General features: G+C 58.9%; 2 protein-coding genes across 3 annotated transcripts; one reads left to right on the top strand and one right to left on the bottom strand.

Annotated features, from left to right (window-relative positions):
- Positions 1-3,968: 3,968 nt before the first annotated feature.
- On the bottom strand, positions 3,969-12,957 carry LOC108498780 (chloride intracellular channel protein 2-like). The gene is made up of 6 exons (XM_017817921.1): positions 12,552-12,957; positions 7,862-7,971; positions 7,348-7,473; positions 6,275-6,381; positions 5,712-5,893; positions 3,969-5,567 (listed from the first exon to the last, which is right to left on the bottom strand). The coding sequence occupies exons 1-6, from the start codon at positions 12,600-12,602 to the stop codon at positions 5,406-5,408; spliced, it is 738 nt and encodes a 245-aa protein (XP_017673410.1). The 5' UTR covers positions 12,603-12,957; the 3' UTR covers positions 3,969-5,405.
- Positions 12,958-14,748: 1,791 nt separating this feature from the next.
- Positions 14,749-23,076, top strand: LOC108497126 (protein eva-1 homolog C-like). 2 transcript variants are annotated; one of them, XM_017814505.1, is made up of 7 exons: positions 14,749-14,932; positions 17,863-18,062; positions 19,895-20,018; positions 20,200-20,352; positions 20,519-20,662; positions 20,821-20,892; positions 21,218-21,925. In XM_017814505.1, exons 1-7 carry the CDS (start codon positions 14,758-14,760, stop codon positions 21,523-21,525), a joined length of 1,176 nt encoding a protein of 391 aa, XP_017669994.1. In that variant the 5' UTR covers positions 14,749-14,757; the 3' UTR covers positions 21,526-21,925. The 2 variants fall into 2 exon arrangements, with proteins under 2 accessions (XP_017669994.1, XP_017669987.1); XM_017814498.1 differs by lacking the exon at positions 21,218-21,925 and adding an exon at positions 21,993-23,076 and having other exon boundaries at positions 14,751-14,932.
- Positions 23,077-26,082: the final 3,006 nt, after the last annotated feature.

Genomic DNA, 26,082 nt, shown 5'->3' with positions numbered 1-26,082 from the left:
GGAGTTGTTTTTAAATATCACTCATTTATTACAGAAAGCTGGCTTCTGTGCTCGCTGTTTCTGTGTTACAGACCCAGCACAGCCGTGTCTGAACAGCAGCTGGGAAAGGCACTGGGAAAACCGGGGGAAGGTCAACAAACCCTTTCTGTCCTGATACCTTTCGTTTGAGACTGGTGACTAAAACGTTTCCACCTTTGGAGCTGCACTTTGGGTGGTTGTTTCCCGTGTACACACGGCCATCTAGTGGAACCGGGGAACGGTGACATTGGGGAACGTCCACTAGATAGCGGTGTGTACTTGAAAAAGACGTAAATGCATCATGGTTCTCTCCAGACCACCGAATGTGAAGGTCCAAAGTTGAAAACGTCCTCAATTCAGTTTTGGGAAACGGACTTGCAATTTCGGCGCTGGGCTCCTGCAAGCGAACTACAGCCCTTTCCCCCCGGAAGGAAAGCCCATACCCTCGGTGTCTCAGGTGCAGATGGTTGGCTGCCCAGGGCACTCCACAGGCAGCAAGACTTTCTGTCCTGAACCCTTTTGTCTGGGAGCAATCTTTGGCTGTATTCAATTTTGGGAGAGGGGAAACCTCCTTGTGCTGTGCCACAGGCTGGCATCAGCAGAGTTCAGCTCTGCTGACAAATCCAGGCTCCTGGACTGATGAGATTTACTCTGGGTCTGGGAACAGGTGAGAAACTGGTGTCCACATCCACTGTGTTGGAGGTGCCAGGCTCGCTCTGGGGCACAGCCGGTGCTCTAATCACAGCTGGCCAGGTCTCTGCAGATCAGAAGAGAACCAGCTCTTTCCTGAATCTGTGGCAGGGCAATGGTGCTGGGATCCCCACAGGTGATTCAGGCAGTGACTCAGTGGCAGCAGAGGCTCGCCCTGGCCCAGGGGTGGCTGAAGCAGCTGGGATGTCCCCACTGATATGAAAGAGTTGTTCATGCAGAGTGGAAAAAGGCAGAAGGCTCGTGACATTTCAAGATGGCATTTAGCATCTGAAGTTTCCAATCTCTTGGATGCAAGAGGGGTTTTTCTGCTTTGCCTCAGAGGTGCAAGCAGCATGTGGGACTCTGCAGAGCCACAGAGAGAAAAGGTGTGACACTTGCTGGGACTGAGGTCCCAGTGTGTCCCAACAGAGACCTCTGTGCAGCGAGGGGTCTGGGTGGAGTGTCTGGATTAGACTCTGTTTTGCTCTACCTGACCAGGCATTTTGTGCTGAGCAGGATGGAGCTGGGTCAGGTGTAAGCCCCCAGCCCCAAGGAGACCCCCAGCCTCAGGCAGGCCTGGCCAGTCCCTCTGTCACCACTGCAGCCTCAGGCATGTGCATACACCCGGCTCCTGCCTCAGCATCCCACACTGCCTCCACAGCATGGAGAGGGGTGAGCCAGCGACCAGGCCTCAGGCACCCAGCCCACCCCACAGCACCATCACCTCTGAGGTCAGATGCCATCCTGGTGCCAGCCTCGGGCCCAAGGCACAGTGCTGTGCCCGCAGGTCCTGGTGCGGGGGCTGGTGAAAGCTCTGACTCACCCGATCAACGGGCTGTTCCTGCCTTCTCTCCGTGGTGTTTTCAGCTTCTGCCGGTGCCAGATCAAAGCAACGAGAGAGATGCAGCTGCAAACAGCTCTTTATTAGAAACAGCAGGTTTAGGACTTTGCAAGAGGGTATTTCTTATTACTAATTCTTGGAGAGCGGAGCTGCCAGCCTATGAAAATGCTGGAGAGGGGAAAATTGCTGTGTGGGGGCTAATGGGGCTTTCACAGCCTCTGCATGGGAACCATTGTGCCTGACAAACATGGGGGACGTGGTGGCCCCTGAAACAACAGGGGAAAATCAAGATTTAATGTTTTGCAGGCTGTCAGTACCAAGGAACATTTGCCTTTGAAAGCCACAGGAGGCAGAGCTACAGTGAGCCCACCCTGCTCCGCCTGCTCTCCCTCCTACCTGTCACTGCAGCTGCCCTGCCGCCTCTGGGGCAGCCCAGAGCTATCCCAAACACTCATAGCCACCTCAAGCACTGTCCAGCACGTGTTTGTGTATCTGGCAGGGACTTGGGACTTCACTGAGTGAGGCCCTGTCAGCCAGCCTCCCCATGCAAGTTGCCTTTGTGATGGCCCCATAGCTCCAGATGGGTCCCCAAAGTGGGACAGAGGAGCAGCATTAGAGCTGTTGTGCTGGACCCCATTCTTCAGCCAAAAAAGGCTTTGTGGTTTGACAGGTCCAAGCTGCGATGTCCAGGCCACTGACTCCTGCTGCACCTCCCTCTCAGTGGTCTGAGCTGCTTGGCCTGGCTGGGAAGTTGACTGGGATGTGGGTGGGGGCGGTGGGAGCCCCAAAATCTGGAGGCTGATTGTGGAGTGTTCGGAAAATGTGCCTGGAGAGGGCTGCAGGGCTGACAGGCTGCAGAGACTCGAACTCGCTGGCTCAGACCTGTGCAGTTTCTCTCCAGGCAGGAGCTTTCCTGCAGCTCAGCAGGTCAGGACCCAAGTGGGGCAATGGGGATGCTCAGGTCACCCCAGGGCACTGCAGAGCAAAATTGGTCCTGCTTTGTGTGCTGGTCTGGGAGTGCCCTCGCCTGGGGATGCGTGGCTAGTGTCTGCACCCAGGAGGTGCCATGGGCACCCTGCTGAAGCTGAGCTGAGGGAGTCAATTGTCACCCAGCTCTGTCACCAGGTCCCCTTGCTCTGCAGGATGACCTCCCCTGCGTTGGACAGAGGAGCCTGATCACTTGCCAGTGCTCAGGGTCTGTGAGACATGGCCAGTCCTTGTGCTTCCCATCCTCCAGGTGCACGTCAGGAGATGTCTGGTCTGTGGACAAGGAGCAGTGGCTCAGCTTAACACCTTCCCAGTCCCTGGCACTGCTTAAGTAGCTCTCTGTCCCCCCGGATCACTAATGCTCCCAGTGACAGCCAGCACCAGCAGAGCTGCCCTCTGAGCTGGGCACATCTCATATCTCATATTGCACTCTGAGTTTGGGGAGGGTTCTGTGCTTCTTCCCCATGGCAACCCTCTCCTGCCCATGTCCTCACAGCACAAGTCATGAGCCTGCCTCCAGGACTTCATTCTGTGACATGAAACTTGGCACTCAGGGGATGAGAAACAGGCTAGATATGGATTTTTGTTTGGAGAAAAGTCCCAGCTGAGTGTCCACTTGGGATGAGGTTAGCCCGTGGTTTAGGGTGGAGAATTTCTGTGTTTTGGGGTGGAGGGTGCCCATGGTGTGGACCAGGGCATTTCAGCTCCCAGGCTGCTGTCCTAGAACCGACTTCAAAGCTGAAGGAGAGCCTGGGAGAAGAAAGGGACATCTCCCTTCCTTCCTTTACACTTCTTGGCTGTAGCCCAGCACTGCTGCAACCCCTTGCATGAGGATCTTTTCCTTTTTATCACAGCTTGCTTCTGGAAGTTACCTGCTACCACTGTCCCCGCACCTTCCATTGGGGCCATCCATGCATGACCCTGCCCCTGGCTGGTGTGCACAGAGCTCTGGAATGTCTACAGTCCCTGCTGGGGAAAAGGGGAAAGGGTCTGCAGCAGAGGAGGGGTGTCATGGGGTGGGGGAGAGGACCATAAGGATCCAGGGTGCAGGACTGTTTCTCCCATAGCAGTGGACCTGTGGCAAGGCAGAGTGACCACTGTGGCCTGGCAGGGACCTGCTGCTGCCAGCAGCAGATGAATAAATCCCTCTCACTGGAGCAGCGTCCTGTGGTCGCTCCATCCCCACGCTGTGCAGGGTCCTGCACCCTCCCACCGTGGCGTGTGTGGTGTGGGCAGACAGCAGTGCCTGTGCCCTGGAAGGGGATGTCTCTCCTGACACATGCACCCCAGTGATCCAGGGCAGCAGAGACTGGGGCTACAGCTTCATTTCTGCTAAATCTCAGAGGGGTTTCCACTGTAGGGAAGTTCCCTCCACCCCGCAGCACCCTCCCTGCCAGCAGCCTTGGCCCCTGGCTGACAGCACACCAGCGAGGCATATTAAAATATAGTTTATTGCTGTTCTTAGTTTAAAAAAACCCAACAAACCAAAACCAAAACCCACTAATAACAAACCCAGTCCCCAAACCCAGCGCTGTCCGAGGCAGGCTTGCGAGGACACACGTTTAGTGCAAAGAGGAAAGCGGCAGTGAGGGCTGAGGGGGCTCTGCTTGCCCTGTTCCCACAGAGCCCACTGCCCTCACTGTACAGTATCGATTCGTCCTGGGGTTGTTTGGGGAGGGCTGGCCAAATTCACGAGCTCTGGTGGGAGCCCTGGGGGAGCTGGAGGTGTCAGAGGGGGAGCATGGGATGTTGTGGCTCTCCAGAGCAGCTTTGATGCCTCATGTCAGCGACATGGGACAGGAAAGAACAGTGCTGAGCCAAGGCCTGCCCACACCTCTCCAAGGACACAGCACTTTGCCAAGCAGCCACTGCCTGCACTCCTGGGCTCTCCAGTGTGGAAACCAAACATGTGCCCTATCCTGTGGCTGCTCCCAGTTTCAGGTGCCTGAAGAGTTAGTGGGGACCAGGGGTTGTAGAGTTAGAGCATGGCTGCATCCCCTGCAAGGTCCTGCAAGGCATGGAGAGGCTCCTTAGCTCTCAGGAGCCATGTGGGACCTTGCAGCCAGCAGAACAGGGCCCTGGGTGCTGGTACCCACGGGAGGGATGCCCTGATCCTCAGCCCTCCATCCTCAGCCCTTTGTGGGTCCCCTCTCCATGGCAGGTTCTGGCATCACCCCAGGCATCACCCCCAGCACCCACCTTCCCCCGTGTCCTCAGAGGAGTCAGCACATCACAGACCTCAGCAGCGAGCACAGTCTGCCACTGCAATGAGCTGCTGGGGCACAGCCTTTTGGTGTCTTCAGAGGGAGCTGGATGCCTTGGAGGAAGAGAGGGCTGCCCAAACGCCAGCCCCAGGTGCTATACAGGGTGGCACCAGGTGAATTCAAACAGCTCCAGCTCAGGGAAGGCACTGGGATCCCAGGATGGGCACAGGGTGGCTGGGATCACATAGGGCTGGCAGAGCAGCCCCGGCTGCACAAGGGGATGGGGAGGCCGGGCTGGCCCAGCCATCTGGGGGTCTCATCTCTTCCGTGAAAGCGCCACTGAGGGGGGCTGGTGCTTAGCTTTTCCCAGGACAAGTAGTCACAGGTCGTGAGACATGTTTTCAGGGATTAGGGATGCTACTGCATCCAGATGGGACCAGTGTACAGGCGTGGTCAGCACTGACAGCGCCCAGGGGCCGCAGCCAGCAGTGGGGAGGAGGAGGCAGCAGCAGGGGCTGTGAAGCAAGGCACTATTTCTGAAAGGCAGGGGGTAACAATGCTGTAAACCCCCTCCAGTCCCTCCATCGGCTGGTTTTGGTTGTGTCAGGACGGTGGAGTCGGAGGGCTTGGCCGGGGCAGTGCTGCCAGCCCACCCCTCGCTGGGGTTAGGTCATCTTCCTGGCGACGCTGGCGTAGGTGTGCTCGATCTCCTCATCTGCAGGACAGGTGTGACTGAACTCATCGCAGGCGTAGGCGTTGTTGAGGTAGCGCCAGACACCCGTCATGTCCTCTGGGATCTCGAAGCCGCGGTACTTCTTGGCTGCAATCTACAGGGGAAAGGAGGAGGAAGAGGAGGCTGAGACTTCCCAGACCTGGGGGAGATTCACTTTCTGGATTTGGCAGCGGGGACTCCCTGTCAACCCCTCTGGGAGCAGGTGCCCCACCTTGGCCCTGCGGGCTGGTGCCATTACCTTGATGATGTGCAATTTGGGCAGGAGGTTGCAATCAGCCAGCGTCAGGTGGTCTCCGTCCAGGAATTTCCTCCTGGAGACGGTGATGTCCTCCACACTGTCCTGGTCAATCTCCTCTGGGAGAGGAGTGTTCATATAGACATCCAGGCGATGAAACTCCCGCAGCAGGGCCTTCTCAAAATCTGGGAGGGCAGGAGACCAAGAGCAGTGAGCGGGTGCCCTGGGCTCCCAAGCTGAGCCCCAGGCTGTGCTGGGCTGGCTGAGCCTCCCCCAGGCTTTGCAGAGAGGGAAAAAGCCCTCAGACCACACGAGCGAGGCACAGCATTGACCCTGGCCAGTCTCTGCTTCCAGGGGACCCGAGCAGCATCTCCCCATGCTCTGCTGTTATCCCTGTGGAGCACACAACTGACTTCATCCTTCCCACCTCCCCCCTCCGCTTCACAAGGAGGCTTTGGTGGGGCAGGCAGCAGGGACTTTAACCTGATGTCAGGATTTGCCTGCAGACAAAAGCATCTCTCCCTCCCGAGGATTACAGCCCAGCAACCCCCACCCGCAATCCTTACTGATATTTGCTTCCTTGCGTGGGTTCTTGATGTATGCTGAGAACTTGGCAAAGATGTCACTGCCCACGTCGAAGGACTCCTTGTACTTGGGGCTCAGGTGTGGATACCTGGAAAGAGACACTCATGTCAGTGCAGGCAGGGATGGAGCAGGGAGTGCCGCTGTGCCCAGGGCTGGTACTGGAGGATGCAGGGGATGTTCAGCTCTCTGTGGGAGAACTGTGATGCTGTGAATTACTGCAGCTGCCACCTTTGATTTGTGTCATCTATCCTGGGTGTTTGCCAGAGGACAATCTCAGGACAGAAACTCCGTGTTTGAGGGATGCTGGTGGCTGTGGAGCCCCGGAGTAAAGCTGTGCCTGCAGACAGTTCTGGCCCAGCCCAGAGGATGAATGTGGGCACAGAGGGGTCTCGGGAAGCCAGAAGCTCCCATGACAGCCTCAGGAACTGTCTCCTGCTTGCAGACATGTCCCAGGGCACACTGGGCAGCTGTGACAAATGCATTTGAACTTCCTCTCGTGCAGCAGCGGGAGGGCGGCTGCAGCCATGCAGGGCACGGGGAAGGCTGGTTTGGGGGGCTGCAGGCAGCACCCCAATGAGCTCGGGGGGCACCACCCCCACAGCAGCCCTGCAGGGCACCTGCACTGCTGCAGTCAAGCAAGGCCATTTGCTTTCGCTCAGCTGAGTACACCGGGGATGAGTGAGCAAAGGGGGTCTCGTGTTCCCCCTCTGCCTCAACACCAGCTGCCACAGCCAGCAGCAAAACCACCAGTTCCGGGGTCCCTGCACGGACCTCGCCGCGCTCCTACTCTGTCCCCGGTGACGGGATGCGATGACTGGTGCACTTCCTCTTATTGTTTCCCATTCCTGCCGCCCCCACGCCCTCCCTGGGGGACTCAGCCCCTCAGCATCGCAGCCCCTGCTCTGCAGAGCAGGCTCGGGGGATGTGGGGGCCATTCCCCTGCCCGAGCTGCCCTCGGGCACCTCCTGGCACCCTGCCACGCTTTCCCAACCTGCCAAGCGCTGCGCAACGCTATGCCGGGGCCAAAACGGGGGAGGAGGGAGTTTGTAATTACGTGGGCGGGCACAGGGTCTGCTCCAGGAACTCCTCAATCTTGATGAAGTCTGTTTTCAGCTCCTTATTGAACAGCAAGAAGGGTGGGTTGGTGCCCGGCGCTAAATCTTTCAACTCTTCAGGTTTCCTGGAGCGGAGAAAACAAGCAGGCTCAGAGCCCGCAGCCTGCCTGCCCCCGCCAGCCCCAGGGGGAGCGAGGGGGGCAGGACCAGGAGCGTCCCCAGTTGCGCACTCTGCTGGCTTGGGGAGCTGACAAGTTCCCCCCAGCCCCTCGGTCTGCCCTGTGGTGCCTCTGGCTCACCCTTGCACCCAGCAGGACAGGGGGGGCCGTGCACACGTTGGCAGGTAACCCAAGTGCCTGAAGCCCGCGGGTGGCGGGCAGTGTGTGCACAGGGAGTGCCCCTGTGCAGGGGCACACGGGCTGTGGAGTGGGCAGGGGGAAGAAGTGCTGATGGGGGAGCTGAACAGGGGGGGTCTCCGCCCACTGCTGGCACGGGGCTGCGGGGACGTCTCACCTGGTCATGTCCACTGTGGTGACGTTGAACTTGACCCCTTTGAGCCACAGCACCATGAAGAGGCGCTGGCAGAAGGGGCAGTTTCCGATGTTTTCTCCATCCAGACCAGCCTGCCGGGAAAGCAAAGAAATGAGGATTTAACCCTTCCACAGACAGGATGCCAGGAGTTGGAGAGCCACTGGAGGTAGGCACACGGAGGGCTTGCACAGGTACCCAGCACCGGGGCTTGGCTGTAGCCCTGAGGCCACTGGAAAGGACATAGAGCATCCTCAGGATGCCCGGGGTCTGGTCCTTCCCAGAAATGTGAGATAAATCTGGGAGGAAGTGGAGAAGGAGGCAGGGGAAGGAGGCGGAGGGTGATTGCTAATGGATGAGGAGGAAGGGAGGGCCCGCTTGGCTGGGAGGCCAGGCTGAAGAGGGTGGGAGAAGGGAAATGAGCTCATGTTTGCCAGGAAAAGAGCAGTTTGTTTTCATGTGCTGTTCATGTCTGCCTCCAGTCTCATGTGCATTTAATGAACCCAGGGCATGACTCCCCCCGGACTGGCGGTGGCCAAGAGCCACCCAGCAGCCTGCCCCAGGCTGGGGGCAGCGGGGCTGTGCTCAGGGGAATTTGTGCTGGCATCCCACACAGCGTCAGTAGGAAACAGAGACGACTTTCAGCTGCTAAAGGAACCTCTTTCACCCCCTCTGCATGGGCTGCATCTCAGCACTCAGCACCCTGACCAGGACAGGGTCAAACAGCAGTAGGAATGCAGGAAGGTGAGGGGCTTGGACACCCTGCCCGAGTCCCATTAGGGCTCCCTCACCAAGGTCTCACCCAGGTGATTCCTGTTCACCAATCCCAAGGGAAGGCAGCAGCAGGCAGAGGGAAGCCCATTTCCTTGCTGTGTAGCAGCTGGACAATCCTTTGCGAAAAGGACTGAAATGCCTTATGAGGAGTTTGGCAAGAGGAATGTGGAAGGTTCCCCCCGTGCAAACAGACTGGCTGAGGTGCTGCTCTGAGACGGAAGTTGTGCTGTGGCGAGAGGTAAAATGGCTCACAGGAAACTCAGCCTCTTTGAGAGAATGAAGGAGTTCCTGAGCTGCACATGAGCCATGGTGCTCTGGAGAGGGTGGCTGCCCTGCCCCAGCAGGGAGGAGCAGCACAGATCACACCAACCTGTCACGGGGGGTGCTGCTCCCGTGGAGCTGTGGGACATGAGCCCCAGTGGGACAGCTCTGGACTAAGACTTGATATCTGCTGGCGAGCTGAAGTCCAGAGGCTAAGCAGAAGGGTGAATAGATTTAAGAGGATCTGATGGAGTCAAATAGCAGCAAAAACATCCATGGTGGGCAGCTGGAGGTGGCTCCGGAGCTCGCACCTCTCTGGGGCTCCAAAGACAGGATGGCTGAGGAGGCAAGACCTGTGCCTGGCTCTCCTGGGCTTGAGGTAGGTGCTACAAGTCACCTGTCTATATCCACAGCTGCCCAGAAACCTGTGGACTCTGGAGTGCTTGGCTTCTCTAGGGGAGACAGACTATCCTCAAATTCAGCCTAAAGGGGACAGTAAACAGATCAAAACCCTGACACTCCGGTGGTGAGCTGGAGCAGGGCAGTCTGCTTTTCCACCATGCCAACACCTTTTAGTCCTTTCAGAGGAAAGAAAATTGCTTTTAACAAGCATTTTTTGTGCTCAGCTGTCACGGAATGATGCTCCTGAGGAAAGAAACGGGAAGAGAAAAACGTGTTGGTTCATTAGGGACACGCCCAACAGTGAAGCTGAATCCACACACGAGGCTGGTCGCTGGCTATTAATAACAAGTGCTCCCAGGGGCTTACAGCTCAGGAGCATCCTGTGTCACTAATAGCAAATAGGGCTTCTTTGGAAAGGGGTAAAACTGGGTCTCAGACTTCCTGTGAAGGAGCTGGAGGGAAGAGTCAGAGAACAGCCTCGAGGGCTACCTGTGGGCAAGAGCACAAGGCATCTCTGCTCCCCGTCCCCTCTCCATCACTGCTGCCACCTGTGACCCCAGACTGCTGCCATTCTTTGGAGCATCTCCAGCACTAACAGCTCAGCAAGTGCTTTTGTGTCTACCTAGCATGAGGACCAACACTTTCCTTCCTTCTCTCCATGCTGGCTATGCTCCCCTCAACTTCCCTGGCCTGGCACAAGGCTGGGAATGAGAAGGATTAGTTTGTCCTGTTGTACCCCCTGGGAGCTGTTGTGCTGAGCCATGGCAGCACATAGCTCTGGTGGAGTCCCACTGGAGAAGTGGTGGGGTGGGGAGGACGGGGAGAGGAGGAGGTGCCCCTCGATGGGGCTGCTCTGGGCTCAGACTGTGCTCACCTGCTTCAGGCTTCTCAGTGCTCCTCTAGGAGCTCCAGCCTCTGGGCAGCTTAGGCTGGTTTTCCCCCTCATCTTTTAAAAATGGAGAGGTGGGGAATTTTAGAGTGAAAAGGAAATCAGAATGGCCTCTGTGGGGAGAAAGGATTAAGCCAGGCCCATCCCAGGATGCTCCGAGCCAAAACCTTTATCTGGAGGAAGCGGAGGGGAGTTCCAGCAGTGCCTGGGCACTGCTGGGAGAGCACTGGGCTCTGGAAGGGCCCTGCTGTCACCAGCTGGCCATGGGGAGAGGCCCCAGGAGCCAGGGGCACTCAGAGGAGACTTGCAGCCACATGCCCTCCCTCCCTGGTAAATGCAGAGCAGCATGGCAGGGGAGTCATCAGTCTGCACTTCCTTCCCCAAAGAGCCTCGCCCGCTCTCCCTGCTGCAGCAAGGACTGGGGTGGGGGCACAGAGCCTGCAGGCCCCCCAGGCTGACTTTCCTCACTCTTTTGTCCTCAGATGATGGATAAACCCAGCCTGGACTAGTGCAGCATCTCTAGAGGCATGCAGGCTTTCAGCCACAACTCTATGAGGCCTCGGGAGGCTGCTCATGGGGCATTCAAACCCCGAAGTTACTTGGCAGTTCCTGTGGTTTCCCCTTGGTGAAACAGCCTGAAATGCAGTGGGAGGACGGAACAGCTTTGCCTGCTTGGGGCACTGCTAAATACTGCTAAATAAATGGGACTTGCCACAGCTCCTAGAGGCACCCCGAGAGCCAGGAGGCAGCTGAATGCCTGGTGGGGCTGCGGGACAGGGACAGAGCATCCTCCCAGGCAGGGAGACCCCCCAGCTGGAGGGACAACGCTCTTGCCAGGGGCACGGCAGGGTGAGGAATAGCCAACCCCCTGGGGACACCCACCCCAACCCAAGGGCAAAGTTGGATCTGCTCCATGCCCTGCCTGTCCTCACCAGGGTAACTCCAGCGTTCACCAGAGTGAAACAGGTTGCCATGCCGTGCCATGACATGCCATGCAGTGCCAGTGGGCGCTTGCAGGAGCTACCCCTGTGATTTACAGCTGTCACCGGGAGCTGTGTCCTCGTGGAAGGTGCCTGTCAGCAGCCAGAACCACTGTGTCTTCAGTAAAGATGGGTCCTGAGTGCTGGGAGGGAGTGGCACAGCATCAACTTCGCCGTGAACAGACAAGCCAGGAGGGTTTTTTCGTGCTAAATGAAGACACAGAGGAAGTCCTGACGACACTGCTGGTTTTCTGTTTCGCTTCCCTCTGAAAACCCCCTTGAACATGCTGCTGCCATTGCAGTCACCTCTTGTATCATCTTCCTTTACAGTCATCCCAGGCTAAGCAGGGAATTCAAGATGCAGATTACTTTCACCAAGAATACGCTTGTCTGGGTTCGGCTCAGCCAAGCTCGATGTCCAGCAAGCAGTGCTGTGGCAATTTTGGCAAAGGGATGGGGGAGATCCCTCTTGGGAAGGCTCAGATAATCCTTTCTGACACATTTCCAACTACAGCCTAAGGAAGGTGCCTGAGCCAGGGAAGCCAGTGCCTCCAGCCCAGTGCCACAGTCCTTTTGTGCGCCTCCGGGAAAGGAGGAGCAAAGCCCATGGGGCTGAGTGGCTACAGAGAAACCATCCTTAAAACCTCGATGTGGTGGCACAGGGGGGCATTGCCCCCCCAGTCACTGTCACTTGACGGCGTGTCCCAGGGCCCCACTGGCATTGCTGCGGGCACACGCAGTTACCAGCTGCCAGCTTTGGCTCCTCTCTTTTTGCACCTCACGTGTCCACTCCAGATATTTTGAACTTGAGTGTTAAAATGTTCCAAGGGAAGCGTTCAGAAAATTGCTTAACAGGGAAAAACCCAGCAACCATTTCCAGCAAATACCCCTCTGTGATGCTGCCCCGTCCTGCCCACGCCTGGGCTCCCGCGCCGGCTCCCCAAGCCATCCGTGCTCCTTTCGCAACCCCACTCGCAGGAGAAGCTGAAGTGGCAGCTCCCAGCCCTCCCGCTCGCTGTTCCCAAGCTGGGGCTTGTCTTATCTGGGTTTCGAGAGGCACGTGTGTGCCCGCTCCTTCATCACACCAGCTGCCAGCAGTGCCACTCCCCTGGGGTGCACGACCACCGTGAGACCAGGGCGTCTCTCAGGCTGCTGGTGTGACACCCCATGGTCCCTGCAGCACCGCATGCCTGCTCCCTTCCTCTAGGCACCCACTTAGCCAGTCCTCATGGCAAGTAACACCGAATTTGGTACCCATCTCCAGCCTCATGGAATGTGAAGACACTCATGAATTCCCACCACCTGCACCCAGCTGGAACCTGGTGAGGGTGAGCCAAAGAGTCACTGTCCCCCCCACCCCGAGACCCACCTTCACAAACAGCTCAATCTCAGGCTCCTTGGTGGTGTTGTGACTGTCCATCCCGGCAGTGTGGGGGCAGCCTGCTGGCTACACACTGCTGCGGTGAGTTGGTCTGTCCTCTGCAGAGCTCTGACGGGTGAGGCTTTCAAAGGGCTGACGGCTCGGGCCCCTCGGCTGCTCTCGCCCCGTGGAGGGCTGGGGCTCGCCCTTTCCTTCCTTCTGAAGAAGGGAGGAGCAACAGGGTGTGCGCAGGGACCCGCCAGCAAGCGGGGGAAGCTGCCGGGGCCTCTCAGACGTGACTCAGCATGGGTCTATCTGGTCATGTTCACGAGTCCCCTTCCAGTCTATCACACCCACCCAGGCACTGCTCCAGTGCCTCTGAGCAGTGGGCTGGTGTCCCCAGCACTGCTGCCGTCACTTCCCAGCTGGAGCAGGGTTTTACAGAGGAAGCGTCTCGCCTGCCGCTCCTGCTGCTGCTGCTCCAGTCTCACAGTGACCCTTCACCACTCTCCCACCCTCATGCCGGTGTCTGGTGCCCCAGGGCTTCTTTATCTCCTTGGGGTGAACCCAGCTGACCTTCCCACTGCCTCCTGTGGCTGCATTACGATGGGTGTCTGCCTGGAGGGAGGGTACAGCTCCTCTCCCAGCCCACCACCCTCGGGGGCCCCTGGCTGGGCTCCTCTGAGCACCCATTGCTGCAAGGAGCAGGGCTGCACAGGGAAAGTGCTCAGGAAAGCCGAGTGGAGCAGCTTGGCCACCTGCCACCAGGTTTTTGAAGCCAGGGCACAGCCCTTGGGCCGGAAGGATTGCAAAACAGCCAAAGTGGGAGAGCAGAGAGGCTGGAGCAGTGTCTGGGAGCAGTGGGGAACCCCAGAGTGCCCCTGGCAGCCGCCCAGCTGGGTGGTGTGTGGCAGGATGGTGGGACGGGATGTCTCCGGGACTGACCCCCGGCAGGGCCCCATTCCTGGAATTTGGGCTGTTTCGCAGGAAGGATGAACGGCTTGCTTTCCTCCCCAGGATGGGAGGGAAATGTTTGCTGTCAGATCGCCCTGGCTGCCGTCCCAGCAGAGACAGCTTCTCAGCACCCACGGGCTTAACTCTTGGGCAAGACCCATCTTGCACCTCTGGATCCCAAAGCTGGTACCATTGCACAAAATGGGGACCCCCGATGCTTGACTCTCCCCCCCCCCCCCCCAACTCAGATAAGCTCCAACTTTCCTAAAAATAACCAATCCCTGATCAGACACCAATCCCCACTGAAGCAATTAGGATGGAAAATGATTTTGCAGGCTCCTGGAGGAGGCTCCCCAACAGAGATGCTTCTGCTGGTCCTGCTACTCAATCCAGAGTGATGCTTATGCTGGGGGCTGCAAGGGCAGATGGGGGGGCATGGGGGGCATTTTTCTTTCTGCCCCATCAGAGATTTTGGAGAACTTGGAACTTTCCTCGAGGGGTGTGTGCCGGTCCCTGCTGCCACCCCGCCCTCTGCCGCTGCCCCTGCCCGGGCGATGCTGAGCCTGCGGGAGCCGCGATGGCTCCTGGCACTGCCGACTGCTGCTGTTCTGCGCTGACCTCAGCCGGGGTCAGAGCCAGCAGCTCCAATCCGTGGCATTTCCCTCCAGCTGAAGCAGCAGGCAGGGACTTAACTCCTGCAGGCGGGGGGGCACGGGATAGCACAGTGCCCTCCCCAGAAGGTGCTGGCGTGTCCAGTACCTGGCCCCACAGAGGCTGTGGGGCAGAAGGGTGGCAGCAAAGACCGGTACCCTGCCCACAGGGTAGGGTGCAGGCAGAGTGTTTGTCTTTCTGCAGGAACAGCAGCCTGGGAGGCAGTTCAGGGAGCCTTTCCCTTCCTCCTCACAGGGTGAATGGCCGGACATTTGCCGAGATCAAGATTACAGCACATATGTATCCGGATTTCTGCCTCACCGTGCCTGGGAGAAAGCTGGGGGCACTTTGGAAACCTCTCCAAGCCCTGTCCATCTGCCCAGGGGGAACAGAGGCAGGAGGGAGGGGGCTGCCGGTTTTCTCCGCCAGCAGTGGTGATGCCAAGGCATGGCACTGGCTTACCCGTCGCAGAGTGCCTTTGAAAACATGTCCCCTCCCTAGGGGAGGTGTCCCTGTGCTGAGAGTGAACCAGCTGTCCCGAGCAGCCCCTGGCCCCGGGCAGCAGACAAAGAGCGGGTGCACATGCGCCCGCCCGGCCCGGGGCAGAGAAATGAGCCATTGTCCCCGCGCAGTGCCAGCCCCGCCAGCCACCACCGCGGACCCGGCCGGCACAGGCTGCCTGGTGGGACACAGCGGCTGTGCCATGGCCAGGCTGGTGGGGCCAGCAGCAATCCTGGTCCTCCTCTGCCTGGCCGTGGGTCTGGAGGCCAGCCCGGAGCTCTCCGGTGAGTCGGGGCGCAGGCGGGGATGCGGGAGATGCTGGGACCGCGCCGGTGTGATGGGAGGGCGAAGCGACAGCAGGTGGGTGGGGTAGGGGCAAGTGAGCTATAAACCGGGGCAAGCCAGAGGGAGTTTGCCCAAAACACTGGGATTTCTTTATCCCCACGCAGGCCTGTGATCTGAAAAACATCGCACACGTCCCACAGCCGCGGTGTGTGTGAGGGAGCGGCTGCCCTGCTCTGTTGTGCTCCCTCTGACAGTTTGGAGGCAGAGAGGCAAAGAAAAAAACATCAAGCCAGTCCCTGAGCTTTGCTGAGCCCCGCCACCCCCCAACCACGATGCTCATGCCCTCGGTGCTGGGCAGTGTGTGGAGCACCCCGGGCTGCCTGTCGTGCTTTCCCTGCTCTGAGAAGTGGAGGGAAGAGATGGGCTGAAGCTGTACCTTGTCCCTGGAAAAAGCCGATGGCTGCAGCCCCAGCCAAAACCACCCGTGAGTGGGGGTGCTGCAAGGTGCCCTGGCACAAGACACAGCAAGGGCCAGAGCCTCTTCCCCAGGGCCTTGCTGGTGAGCCTTATAGATGTAGCCAAGGCAGAAATTTGGGATCTCTTGTGCCCCAGCACTTTGAACTGTCAGGACTGGTGCAGGCAGGCTGGGCACCAGGCATTCCCCAGGGATCATCTGGGAACAGCCACGCACACCTTCTTTGTGCTTTACCGAGCCTGGGTGGGTGAAAGCCTGATGCTGCAGGGCAGGCTGCAGTGAGGAGGACAACCACAGCACCAGGGACTGTGTCAGCCACACTAGTGGGCCACCAGAATCACTGCCAAAGTCTGCATGCAGCCTCCTTGCCGTGGTACCACCCCAAAAAAATCATCTTCACAGCTGCTCACTGCCCCAAAACAGTGTGATGGAGAAACCTCTGTCCTTGTGGCACTGTTTGAGCCTTGGTTTTAAAATACAACCCCCCCGGTCCTGCCAGCCAGGTGCTGACAGCAGGGCAGGGCGGGGTTTGGGGAAACCTGTTTCTTCTCCTATTTCTTCCCCGAGTTCCCCACCATCCCTGGGATTTGGCTGAGCCCTCTGTGCCTGGGGCTGCCCAGCAGCAGGGAGTTTGGGCAGCTGCACCTCCAGCACTGTTGGGGGAGGTGGGTTTGGATTCAGTGCCAGGCAGAAGTCAAAGCCTGGGTGGGTCTGGAATCTTCAGGGGAGCCTGGCTCCTGCCAAGTGTGGGGCTGTAGCAGGGGATACAGATGAAGGGGAGGGGGGCTGGCAGCCTGGGCAGGGCCCCGTGCCCCTCACAGCCCCCAGCATCCAGTGAGATGGGACAACCATATCCCAACCAAGCTCTGGACAGAGCTTGTCCTGTCTGCTCTTTGTGGGCACTGCACCCTAAAGGGCAGAAATCCAACTCTGTGCCATCCAGGGAGCATCTTTGCATTGCACTGGAGCTTCGACCTGGCTAAAACACCTTGTTTACTGCCATCCACCCTCCTCTGCTTCTCCTTTCTCCTCCAGCATGCGGAGGAGCAATCAAGGGCTTGCTTGTGGGATGCTGGGCCCCCCGCTCATTCATCCCAGCTTGTGAGGAGAAATGTCAAGGGAGAGAGTAACTCTGGGCCAGAGGCAGCTCCCAGCTGCACCCACTGACTCCCCAGGGAGTGATTCTGGCCGCAGATGCCAGAGGGTTAGTGGCAGCAGGGAAGGTGAAAGGGGCCCTTTGTGCCTCTGAGCCTGGCACTGGTTTGCGGAGGGAGAGAGGGGGGAGCTCATGCTCCCACCTTCTTGTGTTGGTTTGGGGGAGTTTGACACACTGGGGGCTGGGGGCCAGGGTTCATGTCCTGCCCCAGGCCCCAGCTCTAGAGGGGGGGCTGGAGTGCAAGTCCCTCCGAAGACCCCACAGCTGGGGACTGGGGTCTGTGACCCACTCAGCAGCCCCGGGTTGCCCTGTCCCCACCTGCCAGCCTCAAAATGATGCTTCCCCTTTGCTTTTGTTTTATTCAAAGACACAAATTGCTCCACTCAGGGCTCTGCACATAGCTTTTTTTGTCAGTTCTTCCTGCTTCCTCAGCCTTCTCCAGCAATCAGTGCCTGCTCAGAGCACCTGGCAACTTGCAGAGCTGTTACTAAAACAGCTTCCTCGCCCACCCAGCACAGCTGATGCCAAGTAGAGCTGATCTCTGCATGTTAAACCCTTGGAGAGGATGGGCAGGACAGTCCCACCTCACTGTTCCCTGCAGGGAAAACAAGAGGGTTAGTGGTGTGTGACACAAACTAGGCAGGACTGAAAGAAAGAAGCATTCCATGATGGGAATTCAAGGAGGGAAGAGCCAGTGCCCATTGGAAGGGCTGTGGGCTGGGAATGGCTCACACAGATGCACTGGGCTTCTCCAGCAGAGACCTGGGGCCAGGCTCACACTCATCCATACCAACCCAGCCATCTGTGGGAATCCGCAGCAGCTGCTGGACCCTTTTCTCATCCAGCTCATGGCTTGACTTGTGACAGACCAGTGACCTGTGATAGAGCACATCCTCCTCACCCTGACTCTGAGATCATTGCTGGGGGACCATCCCTGGCTTATCCTTGGTGTTCCCCCGCCAGGGCTCCATAAAAAGCCCAGTTTTCTCTGAACACTTGACAGCTCCTCATGGGATTCTCCCGTATATGTTTTCTCTGACCTGTTGTCCTGCCTTCAGCTGTCGCTTCCCGTTGCTAACCAGTTCAGCTATTCCAGGCTGCTTTCCAGCCCCCTGGCAGCAGTGCTGTATGCAAGGTTTGCTGCAAGCCCATCTTCTCTGCTGCTGCCCTGCTCTGGTCCTGTTCACCCCCAGCTCAAGACATCCTCACTGCCACCAGCACTCGGGAGCCCAAGTGCCGCCACTGCCACAGTCCTGGTGTCTCCTCTGGCCAGGGCCAACCCCGCTTTCCCCTTCCAGGGTACCTGCGCAAGGTGCTGAGGAACCACACTGCTCACACCTGCGATGGAGAGCAGCTCCTCATCGTCTGCCCTCGCAAAACCACCATCAGCATCCTCGGTGCCTTCTACGGGCGCCGTGTGCCCAGCACCAACCTCTGCCCCAGCCCTGGCAACGCCTCCCAGGAGAGCACAGAGTGCACGTCGGGAACCGCCCACCTGGTAAGGGAGGGGTCGCAGAGGCCGGGCTGCGCAGCCCTCTGGCCCCGCATCGCTGAACTGCCTGCTCGGGCTGGGGGTGCAGACAACACAGCCTCCCTCTGCCCCAGGGAGGTTGTGGCCATCAGCATTGGCATCCACCTGCGGGGCCCTTTTCCCAGATTTCGAAGATAAGGGTGAAAGAGATGTTCTGCCGTGGGCCCCAGAGTGGGGTCTGGCAGGAGGCACTGCTGCGTCCTGAGGGTGCAGCAGGCTCAGGGAAAGCCCTGGCAGCTGGGGCTGGGTCCCGGGAGAGGACAAGTGCTGCAGCCACGGTGTCGGGCTCGTGAAGCGAGACAGGACACCACGAGGTGCTGTGCTCAGCTCTGTGGGTGCATCCCCTGGGGTTAGCACAGAGCTCGGCTCTTCCCCAGCCACAAGCAGCACCTGTCCGTGCTGGCAGCTCCCAGGGAGTGGATTAATGAAGTGGATCAAAGGGGGCCTGCTCAATAGAGAGAGTAGGAAAGCAGAGGTTGGCAGAAGGAAAGGGAAGGGATCTCCCCAAAGCTGATGCCTGGGTCCCTCGGTTTCACGTGCTGCTTTTCTACCCCTGTTCCAGCTCCTTGCTAGGGCTGGCACAAACCTGCAGCAAACCCAGAGGCTGCAGCTGCCTGCAGGGAAAGGGAATGAGCTGGAGAAGAGGAAAAAGAGCTGAGGGGCCAATTCCCTGCTCTGGGAGCTCGCAAGGCTTTGCTGCCTGATCCTGCTCCAGCCATAGATCCCCTCCTGGCATCCTGCATGTCCCGGGAGCTCTGCAAGTGCAGAGCCAGACCATGCTGGCATGGCACCGGGCTGGCCCCATGGAGCACCCTGCAAACACAGGTCAGGGTCCCCCTCCCTGCAGGATGGAAGGTACAGCCTGGCACAGGCATTAGACCAAGGGGCGGGTCTGAGAGCAGGTCTGTGTAGCTCTGGTTCACACCGGGGTGGAGCCGCTCCAGCCGGGGGACCGTGCTGGGACAAGGCTGGAATACCAGCTGCTGCTGAAGGAGCAGGAATGTCTGGAGGGCAGAGAGCAGGGCTGCTGCCGGGCCTCAGCTCTGTTTAGGCAAAACCTGCAAAGAGACATCGTGTTTCCTTTGTGAATCTCCCTTCTGGCAGCCAGCGAAGACCAAGGGGAGGCTCAGTCCTCTGCTGGGCTGAGGGGACAGGGACAGAGGAGGGGAACGAGAAATGAGAAGGGTCTCCGTTCTGGGCGCTGGGATCCTCGGGCGAGGAGGCAGCGAGCGTCGGGGAGAGGGTCGGAACAAACCGCTCCCTGCCGCCGGCAGCCGCTGCTCCGCTGCGGGGCCGCTGCTGCGGGAAGGAGGTGGATGCAGGGGCAGGGAGCACCACAGGCACCACAGGCCGGGCTGCCCAGGGATTCCTGCCACACCCAAGGGCCCGGCGGGGCCACCCACGGCTTGGCTGCGTGGGCAGGAGGGGACAGCGGCCACCCCGCGGGACCTCGGCGGGACCCGGGCGGCCGGTGGGTGAACCCTCGTCCCCACCTTGTGGCTGCGCGGGGACATTGCAGGGACCGCGGGGACGTGAGCGCACGGGGCAGTGTCGGTGCACACGCCCGTACAGATGTTACAGATGTGCAGCGTGGTGTGGTGCTGGCGTGCCAGCACAGTAGTAGCAGGAGGAACTAGTTCGGGAACAGGCACTGGAACTGGGGTGTCTTGCGTCGGAGGCAGGCAGGAGTAGCCGTGGGAGACCACTGTGAGAGGCTGTTTCACTGAGCCTGGTGATGCAGGTGAGCGCAGCGTCAGGACTCCACACCCACCTCACGCCTGCTTCCCTCTGCTCCCCAGAAGCTGCTGGCTGAGTGCCAGGACAAGCAATGGTGCCAGTTCTCAGTGCACAGCCAAGTCTTTGGGCCAGACCCGTGCCCTGGGACGCACAAGTACCTCATCACTTCCTACAAGTGCCGGCCAGGTGAGGTGGAGCAGGGTCTGGGTAATGCTGCATGGGCTCTTTCTGGCTGCTCAGAAAGGGGCAAGGAGGAGAGCAGGGCTGCTCTTGTACCTCACAGCCCTCCTCCAACCCTGCCCTTGCCCTAAGGGAGGGGCCACAGCTGATTCAGGACGCATTGGGACACTGCGGTGTCACTCCCCAGGGAACCATCGGATCAAGACCGTGTGTGAGAATGACAAGCTTAGGCTGCAGTGCCGACCAAAATCCATCCTGGCCATTTATTCTGCAAATTATGGACGATTCCTGCGGGGCAAACCCGAGTGTGATGCCCTGAATACTGGGGGACCCCATATAGGTATGCCAGAATGGTTCGAGACAGAAATGGGGCCAGGAGCCATGCAGAGAGTATGGCACAAGTACACCACTGGGCTGTACCTGTGCCCCTGGCCCCCAGCTGGCCAGTGCCTGGTGGACAGGGGCAGGCAGCCCTGCCTGTGGGTCCATGCCTCGTGTCTCTGCAGAGTGCTTGGCTCCAGACGCCCTGCGCAGGGTGTTCAAGAAGTGCCACCGCAAGGGGAACTGCACCGTGGCTGCTGACGAGGCCACCTTTGGGGACCCGTGCCTCCCCGGCATGAAGAAGCAGCTGCGAGTCTCTTACACCTGTGGTGAGAGCTCCCCACGGAGCTGGGGGCACAGGGGCACCGGCAGAGCGCCTGCTGTGCCCACCTCGTGCCAGGCAGGCGGGAGCACAGGGCTCCTCAGGGAGGCAGGGGCTGCTGGGGAGGAGCGGGGTGGTGATGTTTGGTGTGTGCTCTCCTTGCAGTGCCCAAGCAGCTGCTGGAGGAGGTGGGCCCTGACACCTCGGACCCCTTCCTGCTCTCGGACTACATGCACGGTAACGTGGCGGGAGGGAGGTTACACCACAGGCAGTGTGGTACCATGTCCATGCTTGGGGGAACCAGCCCTTCCATGGCCTGTCTGTGTCCCTATACCAGCTCCATCCTAGCATCTCTGTCCCATGGCTGAAGCCACCCCTTGGTCGATGCCCATGGCTGAGGGGCTGGAGATGGGTCTGCCGGGAGCAGGGGAAAGGAGGGCCTGCGGAGTCACCCCCACGAAGGATGGAGCGTGGTGTGGAGAAGGACAGGCAGGGCAGGCAGCTGGGCCACAAGGAGCCAGGAGCACCTCGTGTCTCAGCCTGCGCCCCCTTGTCGCTGCAGGTGGCTGGTACAAAGGGCCCAGGTTCTCCAGGCTCCGGGAAGACCGCATGATTTTTACTAGCTCTCTGGCAGCTTTTGCCCACCTTTGGGGTACGTGCCCTCCCCGGGTCTCACGCAGCACCCAGGGGAGCGGGACAGGCTGGGGGGTGACTGAGGTCCCAGATGGCCCCAGCTCAGCCCAGGGCTCATCTCAGAGGCAGCCGGACCCCAGACCCCTCCAGGCACGCAAGGGAGGTGGGCACCAAGCACCCGTGCTGGGTTTGGGGTGGACAGGTAGGGCGGGAGCTCAGGGGTTGAACAAGGCCTGAGGACCTTCAGCATCGGCAGTTGCAGTGTAGCTGTGGTCCTGCCTGTGGATCTTTCCTTTCCAACGGGCCAGATTACCCATTTGGTCTCCTTCCCTCCTGCCCTGTCTGCAGGCACTGATAGAGAGCACCTCTCTGCAGGCAAAAACTTCCCTTGCCAGATGAAATTACTCATTTAATTCCTGAAGAGTTGATTCCTTCCCCTGCTCTGCCTCTCCACATACCAAGGGGGGGATTCTATGGGAAAAGGCACATTTTGGGACACTGGTGGGTGCTGACGAGGCTCTGAGTGCCACTCCCATGATGACTGGGGCAGGGTCTGTCCTACCCCTGCAGCCTGGATGCTGAGGGCATCCCTGCTCCTCTCCTCTTACTCCCATATGCCTGGCAGAGGGGGTTTGCAGGCACTGGTAACCTGCAGGCTGCAGAGCAGTTTGTACCCTGGTGTGTCTCCTTGCTCTTCCCCTCAGGTGTCCCAGAGAAAGTCGGCCTCTACTTTCTTTGCGGGGTCTCAGGAGGCCTCATGCTGCTGCTGTGTATCGTCAGCCCCAAAACAGCCTTCCTGCAGGAGGTGGGGGAGGCTCTCAAAGACCCAGAGCTGGGGAGCAGCTCAGAGCTGGGCAGGACCAAGCTGCGGGATGAGCAGGATGAAGACCTTCCTGACGACAGCTCCTCAGACTCCTCCTTCCGCCGCCTCACCCGCACCTACCGGGCCACCGACAGCATCTTCAGCCCTGAGCTGACAGCAGCCATGGAGGGAGCGGTGGATCACCAGGGCTACGGCGGGGAGGAGATCTGGATGCCCAAGGAGTCCAGCCCGTATGCCATCCATAAGATCAAATCAGCCACCAAATAAGGACTGGAAGAAAATGGGTGGGGAGCAGCAGGGGGTGCAGGCTCAGCAGTGGGACCCGACATCAGAGACATAAGAGTTTGGGCTCCGTGAGGTGACTGCACATCCCGAGCCGCAGCAGAGTCACGGCAGCTCCAGTGTATCCATCAGCCCACTACTCCACCAGCCTGGAAACCTCTAACCTGGGGGTGAGATGCGGTCCCTGGTTGTGATGAGGGGCTGTGGGATGGCTCCTTTGCCACAGACACGCCGCTAACCCTAAGCTAACCTCCCTGTTCTTGGCTCGCATCATGTGGCTCTAGTGTTTAACCCTGCTCAGCCGAGCCCACCCTCAGCGGGTGTTTGCTCCCATTTCTCCTTGGGTGTTGGCTTCCACCCCTGGTGCTGCAAACACATCCTGTACTCAAGGAGCGTAGATAGAGAGGCAGGAATGGCCAGGACGTGGTGGGGATGCAGGTGGAGCAGATGGGCAAGCACAGGGGGCATCACGCAGCACAGCTCCACCAAGGTGCATGCCATGCAGCCCTGGTGCCCTAGGGGAGTTGCTCCCTGGGCTGGAGCAGCTCAGCACAGCACTGGCTCTCACCTCCCTGAGGGCATTCTGGAACTCTGTCACCCTGCCTTGCTCTGTGCTTTCCTTCGTGCTTTCCCCACTGTCAGGAAAGCCCCTGGCTTAACTTGCTGGGGGTTTTTCCAATAAATAAATGCAACAGCTTTTGGACTCAATGTCCCTCCCTGACCTCGGCCATTAGTAGTGAAAAGAGGAGAAAAAGGAGGCAAAGTTCAGCCCTCCCTGTGCAGAGCAGCTCCTTGGCTTCTACCAGTGCTGGCACTGGGCCATGGGGAGCAACAAGTTGGGCCTGTTTTATCATGGGAAAGGATAAGGTTTCAGCCTGGGGAAGGGAAATGGGGGAGAAGCAGCCTGTGTGGATTCCATGAATGATGCTTCCTTGTCCTTGCTGCTTCTCTTGAGCCTGAGGCTCCCTGTCTGGTAAACAATCCTGGAGCTAAGGTCTCCAGATGCCACGCAGAGGGGCTTCTTGGCAGCCCTGCAGTGCCAGGGAGCTGGGCTAGGGCTGGGGGCTGCTCCAGCTCTGAAAGGCAGCTCTGTGGTGCTGTGGGAAGAGGCTGGATGGAAGCAGTGACCCAGCTCTCCTCACAATAGGGACACACTAGGCACAGATGCTCTTGAGCGAGCACACAGCAGAGCCTAGTGGGGGGAGCCAAGGACTTGCATCCTGCCTGATTTGGGTGTTTGCTGAGGAAATGCCAGAGCCCAAGGAGAGCTTGAGGGGCCCTCACCTCCAACCGGCCCCCAGATCCTTTGGTGATGGGCAGGGCTGAGAATCACAGCCTTCCCTCCATGTGCCAGCTGGCACAGCTCCTGCTGCAGACCCACGTCATCACCTTGCACTTCTTGCTCCCCTCATCTTTCTTCCCATACCCCCCATGGCTGGGGGGGATTTCAGCTCGTATGGTGCAAGTCACAGCCCCTGCAGCAGGGCTGGGCTTCCCAAGAGCCTCCCAAGGAGCACTAGCACAGCAGCACTGTGGAGACTGGAAAAGCCGGCTTCCCCATGCCAAGCCTGGGCAGGACAGGCAGACATAGACCTGTCCCAAAGCAGGCAGCTCATCCCAGCCCCCACAGAGCCATGGGCAGAGTTGGATGGGGGTTTTGGCTGAGGATCTTACCCCACAGGGCAATGCACCATGTTTCCATTGGTGATGGGATTTGTCCTGGCTCTGCCTGGCTAGTATGCATCCAGCTCATACTTTTGTCTGGGCTATACACTGCCCCAACATGCATGAGGATCCAGGCAGGCACCTAGATCCCACAGGGATCCCAGAACAACAGCGAGCAAGCCTCAGAGAGCTCCCAGGCCAGGGACAGCTGCAGCGACACTGGGATAGGTGGGGCTGGAGAGGACAAGTGGCCAAGGAGGGCACAGGGTGGGCTGGAGCTGCAGCAGCCCGGAACCAGTTTTGGGAACTGAAGGGACCCAAGATCAGTGGGACCCAGGTTTAAACCCCCACTGGCCCTGTGAGCACCCCGTAGCTGTGCTGCACCCCAAAGTCATTCTGGTGCTCCTGTCCATGTCCCAGGTCCTTCTGCTGGAGACGTGGCAGAGCTGCCTGCACGCAGCCCAAGCCGTGTGCCTGATCCTGCCCGCATGGACCCTGGGTGGCAGGTTTAAATCCCCTCAGATGCTGGCACTGGAGTGCTTCCCTGGCCAGGGCTTCACTGGCCCCACCAGCACATTAGCACATGGGTGTGGGATTATACCAAAGGATTTTCTTGGGCTAAACCTAGGAATCTGCAAAGTTTTTTCTGGGAATCTGGTGGCTGGGGGAAGCTCTCCTCTGCTGTAGCACAGAGCTCTGCTGAGTTTACCTCAGTGGGGGCTTCGTTTGAGCCAGAGCTCAGTGCAGTGCTAAAGCCCCCCAGAGCTGCTGAGGGCACGGGACCCCCACACGGCACTGGCACATGAGCCAAGGACTGTGCTAGTTCCAACATGTTCTCTGGAAAGCCACGAAGGAGCAGAGTGATATAGTGAGCATCAAATGTATGAGCTTGGAACATCAATCATGCGACTGACACATGAAAAGTGGGTGACTTTTCCAAGACTCGTTTATCAAGGAACAAAGCAAGCTGCGTGTGTGAGGAGTCTCATGCATTCCTTTCCTGACACATGGAAGCTGACTACAAGCCAACCACATTATCCCATGAGTATGACAGCCTTGAGCGAGCCTTCTCTGAGCATTCCCGGCTGCATGGCAGGGGTGTCCTCCAGAGCTGCGACGCCTTCGAGGCTGCTCCTTGAGGCACAGAGAACTCTGACCCTCGGCAGATCTTTGGTAAGCAGCCAGTATCACATATAGCTCATAGTACAGGGACTGTGATCTATGCTTTGGTAACTTTGACCCTGTCCTGGTCGCTGTGGATCCCGGTTTGAAGGGGGTGGTCCCAGCGAGCCTCACCACTGAACTTGGTCTGTTGTGCCTGTAGGACACCACATGAGCACTGCTCCTGTGGTACCTCCCAGTGAGAGCAGGGTTAGATAAAATATTCCAAAAAATTCTTCCCTGTGAGGGTGGTGAGGCCCTGGCACGGGTTGCCCAGAGAAGCTGTGGCTGCCCCACCCCTGGAAGTGTCCACGGCCAGGTTGGACGGGGCTTGGAGCAGCCGGGGATAGTGGAAGGTGTCCCTGCCCACAGCAGGGGTTGGAACTGGTCCTTCCCCACCTAAACCATTCTGTCATTCTATGATTCTCCAAGTGATCCGAACCCTCCGTTCCCGACGGAGGTCACGGGAGGTGCACAGCCCACCCGGGGCACACCCTGTCCCCCAAACCAGAGACCCCAGTCCCATGAGAAAGGGTAGCCCTGCAGTCAGGGGTGGGGGGGAAACTGGAAGACCCACAGCTCCAGCTGCAGGCAGAGGCAGCGGACTCAGAAACCCGCAGAGATCGCTCACAGGATCACAGAATCAGTTAGGTTGGAAAAGACCTCTGAGATAATCGAGTCCAACCCTATTGACCCAACACCACCTCGTCTACTAGACCATGGCACTGAGTGCCTCATCCAGTCTCTTCTTAAGTACCTCCAGGGACGGGCAGCCCATTCCAACGCCCAGTGTCCCATTCCAGTGCTCAATCACCCTTTCTGTGAAAAACTTCTTCCTAATGTCCAACCTAAACCTCCCCTTG

The sequence above is a fragment of the Lepidothrix coronata genome, unplaced genomic scaffold (assembly GCF_001604755.1).
Source record: "Lepidothrix coronata isolate B3197 unplaced genomic scaffold, Lepidothrix_coronata-1.0 Scaffold2, whole genome shotgun sequence".
Taxonomy (NCBI): domain Eukaryota; kingdom Metazoa; phylum Chordata; class Aves; order Passeriformes; family Pipridae; genus Lepidothrix; species Lepidothrix coronata.
The sequence above is the reverse complement of the archived record's forward strand: the minus strand, read 5'-3'. Positions and strand labels throughout refer to the sequence as shown.

What these genes read in the sequence shown, in the direction of transcription:
- LOC108497126 (XM_017814498.1), top strand. Translation starts at nt 14,758, where the DNA reads ATGAGCCATTGTCCCCGCGCAGTGCCAGCCCCGCCAGCCACCACCGCG. An exon ending in TTCCTACAAGTGCCGGCCAG is followed by an intron (nt 20,019 to 20,199) that starts GTGAGGTGGAGC and finishes GTCACTCCCCAG; the next exon opens with GGAACCATCGGATCAAGACC. An exon ending in GCGAGTCTCTTACACCTGTG is followed by an intron (nt 20,663 to 20,820) that starts GTGAGAGCTCCC and finishes CTCTCCTTGCAG; the next exon opens with TGCCCAAGCAGCTGCTGGAG.
- LOC108498780 (XM_017817921.1), bottom strand. Translation starts at nt 12,602, where the DNA reads ATGGACAGTCACAACACCACCAAGGAGCCTGAGATTGAGCTGTTTGTG. An exon ending in ACGCAAGGAAGCAAATATCA is followed by an intron (nt 5,894 to 6,274) that starts GTAAGGATTGCG and finishes CTGCCCTCCCAG; the next exon opens with ATTTTGAGAAGGCCCTGCTG. An exon ending in CCAAATTGCACATCATCAAG is followed by an intron (nt 5,568 to 5,711) that starts GTAATGGCACCA and finishes TTTCCCCTGTAG; the next exon opens with ATTGCAGCCAAGAAGTACCG.